Source organism: Tupaia chinensis, unplaced genomic scaffold, assembly GCF_000334495.1.
Source record: "Tupaia chinensis unplaced genomic scaffold, TupChi_1.0 Scaffold000479_1, whole genome shotgun sequence".
NCBI lineage: Eukaryota > Metazoa > Chordata > Mammalia > Scandentia > Tupaiidae > Tupaia > Tupaia belangeri.
The window spans coordinates 314085-320141 of record NW_006159991.1 but is presented as its reverse complement, the minus strand read 5'-3'; the positions used below and the strand labels follow the sequence as shown (position 1 = coordinate 320141).

Genomic DNA, 6057 nt, shown 5'->3' with positions numbered 1-6057 from the left:
GCAGGAGGACTGCTGGCGGGCGGGGGGGCGGCGGGCGGGCGCGGGTTTGATTTCTGAGCCCTATAAAAGCCCATCCTCCGATGGCTGTGACAATGTGGTCGTAAACCCGTCCTGGGCCGGCCAATTTGCATATTTGGAATGCGCCGCTATAAACCCGGCTGGAGTTTTGCAGCAATTTCTTAGATGTAAAAATGAGATCTCAATAGCAGCGGGCTGGGCACACTCTCTCCCTCTCTCCCTCTCTCTGCCGGGAGCTGCTGCTTCGCTCTCTCAGGCTCCGGGCTGGAGCTCTGGCCCGGACTAGGCACGCAGCCGCCACGAGATGGCGCACTTCCGATCAATGTCAAAGCCGCCGGGGAGCCGGGAACCCCAGCGTGATTCTTGGCCTTTGTTCGCTTCTGATACTAAGAGCAGCACGGTACATTATTTCACTTGTCCCGCTCTCTTTCGTATTTAAAAAAGGAGGCTCACCTTCAAGAAGTGGTTGGTGTTGCAATTTAAAGCAACGCGCCTTCCCTAGGCTTCGCGGGCCTCGCTTCATGGAGAAGCCAGCTGCCTCTTGGCAGTGATTTCGGAAATGTGTCAAGGTAAGAGGCCACAAGTTTAGCAATTTTAGTCTGGCTGGGGCGGGAGTGGGAAAGCGGCGGATGTCTAAGCAGAGCTTGGGACCATGGTTGGGTTTCTGGGGTGACGCGGTAGACACTCGCCACTCCCCACTATCCGCCATCGCCCACTAAGGTTGAAAAGCAGGGGGAGGCCTGAGTAGAAAAGTTGTTGATTTTAGCTCCCTGCGCCAGCATTTCATACAAAGCGATGTTCCGATCTTCCGAGTTTGAAGAAATATTCAGTATAGAGTACGTGGGAGATGAAAGCGTCCAGGCAATAGGGTTCCAGCTGTGCTGGAATAGGGATCTTGGGGGGGGGGGAGATGGCGGAACAGGGGAAAACAGAAAGTTTCTGCTGGAAACAATGGGGTGGTTGGTGTCCGTGGCATCTGCGAGGGCTTATTCCCTGGGGCAGACGAGGACGTTGGTTTCTTACTAGGTGCAGTCGGTCTCTAGGTCTGTCCAGCAGTAAGGCAAAAGCTTTGCTCCAAAAATGCCAATTCAGAGAAGTCGAATTTGATTTTTGAGGTCGCCTGAGAAGTCTCTGTGTTGCATATTTGAAATGTATCACTATATACCCAGCTAGGATTTTACAACAATTTCTTAGATGTGAAAATGAGATGTTCTGCATGGTTTTGCAAATATGCAAAATGCATTGGTAAATACCTATATCTTTTCAAAAGCTGGCATCAGGATAAACACTGATGGAACAATCACTTTGTCAGGATTTCCCCGAAACAAATTTTAAACCATCATAATTAACTTACCTTTGGAGATCAGATTCAAATTCCCTCTTCCTCCCATATTTAAATTTTTATTCCAATATTTTCCATTGATTTCTTTAAATAGTCATTTTCTTGTCCCAAATGTACTGTGCACGAGCGAACGGGGCGAATCCTAGGGAATGGAGGTGCGGCCTGTGTGTGTCTGAGTGTAAATTTTGCCTATCAGAGTGACTAGCCTTTGTTGATCGTGGACTCCCAAACTATGCCAAATCGAGGCAACCACAGCGAGCCCACCAGCGAGCTGTTTTCTGCAGTCACTACCCTCCCTACAATCCCAGAGCCACCTCCAGTTTCATGGTGATTGATCATAAAGAAAACTAAGAATATCACAATTCAAAGTGTTTGTAAAAAGGCTCCAACACTTCCCTCACCTAGATTGAGGGCTGGCTCAATGTTTGGATTTAGAAAACTTTTCAAAGTATGTCTTTTAGGGATAGATTGCACCTGATCAGTTCAAAGTAAACATGTCAAATATCCCTAGTAATGCTTAAAGATAAGTGAAAAAAGAATACCATTGCTTACGGAAAAAAATATTTCTAACTGTGTGCAATCCCATGAATCGGAGAAGCTCTGAATTTTTGTTTAAGACGGATACGTGGAAGTAGCTCGCTGTGGACAATCGAACCCCATAGCCCTCTGGATAATTCGGAACTTCCAAAGCACTGAGAGTAACCACCAGATACAAATTGTTTTCTGGCTCTCTCAATCTCAGGACCTGGCATTTTTAAAGGAACTTTTTTTTTTTTTGGTAAAAACATTTATTTCACTTTCCCGGAGAGGGCCTACTCCTCCGGAGGAGGACTCCTCAGACTAGTGAAACTACAGAGTAGTGAACTGCAGCGTAATCTTTGCCAAAGGGCTTATTCCACAGGCCTGGCGTTTACTTCAGCTCCAAGAGGGATGTGAGGGGTGTTATCACCCAGATAGAAATACACAATATTTGCTTCCAAGTAAAACGTGGCTCTGGTGGGGGCTATGTAACTGGTAGGGTTTTAGGTCAAAGGCATTCTGAGGGCTGGGATAAATTCAGCAGCTAGAAAGGAAGGGTGAAAGGGAAAGAAGACAGGCGAGAGAGAGCAGCCAGAAACTGCCTCACGCTGCAATTGAATTGCTCTTCTTAATCTCTCTCCGGGTGGGGAACCTCGATCAATCGATAAATGAAATGTTTTATTGAGGAAGCTAACACCTCGGTGGTGTGGTGGTGTTACAGTCTGGGGAGTAGGTAGCCTGGAGGCCAGTCCAGGATGTTGGGGGCTGCAGCCAAGACAGAGGACCAAGGAGACAGGAAAGTGGCGTTTAACTTGAGCTTCTGCTGCATCGGTATCCTCTTGTTTGAGCTGCTGCGGTATCCTCTTGTTTGAGCTGCTGCGGCAGCAGGCCCGCTAGCATGGAGCAGAGCGCACCCACAGGCTCTTCCCAGCTTTCTGCTCAGCAAGTACGAGTGGGGATAAGGCAGCAGTCCTGGGCCAGAGAGGGACTCCCTTTAGGTCTTACACAATTAAAAAAAAGAAGAAGAAAAAAAAAAAAAAGAAAGAAAGAGAAAAGAAAAAGAGTTCAAATCTCACATCCCAATTTAGTTTATTTCAAGGGGGTTTATAAAGTAACACTCGAGAAACACATCTATCTCTCCATAAATGTAGGTGAAAACCCAAGTGCCAACACCATGTCTACAAGGCTCCTAGCAGGCCTTCCGGCTCCTCCACTCCACAGCAGCGCGGCTGCCTTTTGTAGCAGTACCAGGCTGACTTCTGTAACCTTGGTTGGCACGTGCACGCTCCTGGATCCAGTCCAGCCAAGAAGCCCATTTGGCCGCTCTACAGGGCTCTGACCAGGACTGCCTGAGCTGCCTGCAGCAGGCACCCGGCTTGTCTTACCAGCCAAATTGGCAGGGCTGCTGAGTCCCAGGAGATCCTAAAGGACTCTTGGAGGGCCCAAGGAAAAAGGCTTTGAGGGGTTTGTGAACTCTTTAAAAATGAGGGGTCGAATTGTGGGAATGCACAGATACGCATTTTTTTCACAGGCGGGATCAAAATGCTTTAAATTTTCCAGGGGTCTTGACTCTCAAAAAGGCTAAGAAAGACAAGTTTAGATTATTGTTTTGCATTTTAATTTTGTAGCCCCCGCCATTGCAAACATACTCTCCAATGGCTACTGGCCCTTCCCGGACCTCAGGCCTTGGAAGTTGCTTGCATTTAGTACAGACAGGCATAGCTTCTAGGCCTGAACCTTGTCCACTGGCGGCTTAGGAGCGGTCTCCTGAGGAACCTTGTAGGTCTTGGAACCTACTTCTCATTGACAAATCTTTCTTCAAAGGTGTGGGCTGTGCTGAGGAGCATAGCCTCGTTCTCAAGCCATTCCCAGCTTTGTAGCATTTCTAGGTGGCACTGCTGAGGGCAATGGTCCCAGCCAGTTCCACCCGCCTATGAACTGAGCAAAGAACATACAGATCCCGGAAGCTAAAGGTTCTAGGCTGCGGTGCTCTGAAATTTTTCTGCATTCTGGTTTGTTGACTTTGTAGGCCTGGCAAGATGAGAACTTGCCTTGGGCTTGGGAGTAAGAGGAATGGAAACAGTGAAGAAAGGTTAATAATCTCTCCGCACAGACCTCATCTAGATTCTACTGTCCCGCTGCTGTAGCTTCAGGCTGGAGGGAACTGGCTCCCCTGTGCTTTCTCCCCTTTTTTCTCCCTCTCATTTTCCTCTCCCTCCTCTCCTTCTCTCTCTCTCCCTCCCTCTCCCCAGCACCCTGGAGCCCAGTCCACAAAACGGGCCACTGTGGGGGCTAGAGAACTGCTTTAACAGTGGCAAGACCTCCTGGCAGAGCTGAGCGCAGGGAGCAGCTGTGGCTGCTGGCAGCGACCACAGCGGCCTGAGTGTCAGAAGCCAGAGCCACCAGCGGCTCTACCTAACTAGCAACCCCTTTGCTCTCTGGGTCCTGCCAGGCTTGTCTTCCTCCTGGGACTGGGTTAATACTGGATGAAATGAGGCCAAGTGCTCAGGAGATCATGGGAGGTAAGCAGGGATGCGAGAGTCTTCCCTTGCAGCAGGCGGAGATGCCTGATCAGTCTGTTTTCTGGGATCCCGGAACTTAGCTACTCCAGCTCCAAGTACGGCTAGTTGAGGTGGGCAGTCCTGGGACATCCTGAAGACCCGAGGCAGGGCAGCCACCTTCCAGGCTCTCCTGGATCCAGGAGGGATAAAAAATGTCACATTCCCTGAGACTTGTGTGAGGCCCACACCTGGAGGCTAGAGCTCCAAGCCAGACATTTCCAGTTGGCTAAGAGCGCCCCTGGGTAGTGTACCCTGTCCGCTGTGCTAAGGGCCCAACCTCCAAACACTCTTATAACAGGGCCAGGAGCCCAGCCCGGCCTTGAAGGGAACGGATTTCCTCACGGGGGCCTCGTTAAAACGCAGGCACCACAGGAGCAAGGAGAGCCCCCAGCCTGGGGTTTGGAGGGGAGGGGAAAGAAGGGGAGGGGATAGAGAGGCAGGAGTGGAGTGACACTAGCCCTTGTCAGCCTCCAGGAGCATATGAATGCCAAGGCTAAAAGGAGAGTGGGAGAATAGCCGGGCAGAAGTGTCTGCTGGGCACACCCCTTTTAGTTTCCCCCCTCCAGGTCTCCCTCTCCAGGTAAGCCAACGTTTCATTTCCCCTAAATGACTTGTGGGCTTGGAGTCTCAGCAAAGCAGGGGGTGGGGGCAGTCCCGGCTCTGGCCTGCAGTGTGGGGGGGTCCTTGGAGCCCAATAGCCTCTGACAGGTCTTAGAGAAGATGAGCCAGGTGAGCACACCTGAGGCTGCTATCTGGATCAACGGATTGGGAGCTGAGAGTGTTGGGTGCTGAGGCGCCAGGGGACAGCCATTGCATTTTCGGTAAATTCTCTGTGAGATGCTGGAAGCAGTGACAATCGCCAGCTTTCGGTCCACTCTGAGTTCTGAGCACTCTGAGGGGCCTCAACACCTTAGGGCCAGGTCCTCTACTTTTAGGAACCAGAATTTAGAAATAGGACCAGCTGCAGGTTCACAGCTGAATAGAGAGAACATGAGGCCCCCTTTAGCTGTCAGAGCAGGTCGGGGACTAGTGGCAGCTTCTGAAACAGGGATGGGGAGCACCCCAGCAGGACGGAGAGTGCACCATAAACACCCCACTTGTTAACTGCGCCAGACCCAAGGGTGCTTCAAACAGACCCTGGAGTAGGGCTCACGACCTAGTGGAGATGGACGAGCCCAGGCACTAGGACCCCCACAAACCACGCTGGGGCAGCCTGCCGCTCTTCTGCCTTCGGCCGAGGTGTCGGGCGTGAGTCTCCTGGCTCATCAATACAGATTACATATTTATATCAATCGCGGGTCCTAGGGCGCCCTCGGAGAGCGGCCCCGCGCCTACGAAACCAAACTGGGAGTGGTCGCGCGGAAACTCTGGCTCGGGATTGGCTGCGGGCGCCTGCGGCGGTGCGGGGGGATTGCTAATCGTATTCAGCATGTTTTGCACTAGAAATGTCAGCCAGAAAGGGCTATCTGCTCCCTTCGCCAAATTATCCCACAACAATGTCATGCTCGGAGAGCCCCGCCGCGAACTCTTTTTTGGTCGACTCGCTCATCAGCTCCGGCAGAGGCGAGGCGGGCGGCGGTGGCGGTGGCGCCGGGGGCGGTGGCGGTTACTACGCCC

The 6057-nt window shown here is 51.5% G+C and overlaps 1 protein-coding gene across 1 annotated transcript in view; it reads left to right on the top strand.

Annotated features, from left to right (window-relative positions):
* The first annotated feature begins 31 nt into the window (after positions 1–31).
* The window catches only part of HOXA10 (homeobox A10), an 8231-nt gene continuing 2205 nt past the window's right edge, over positions 32–6057 (top strand). Inside the window, 1 exon segment of the mRNA XM_006172095.2 lies at positions 32–587. Within this exon segment, the coding sequence (XP_006172157.1) occupies positions 578–587 (10 nt within the window). The 5' untranslated portion in view covers positions 32–577.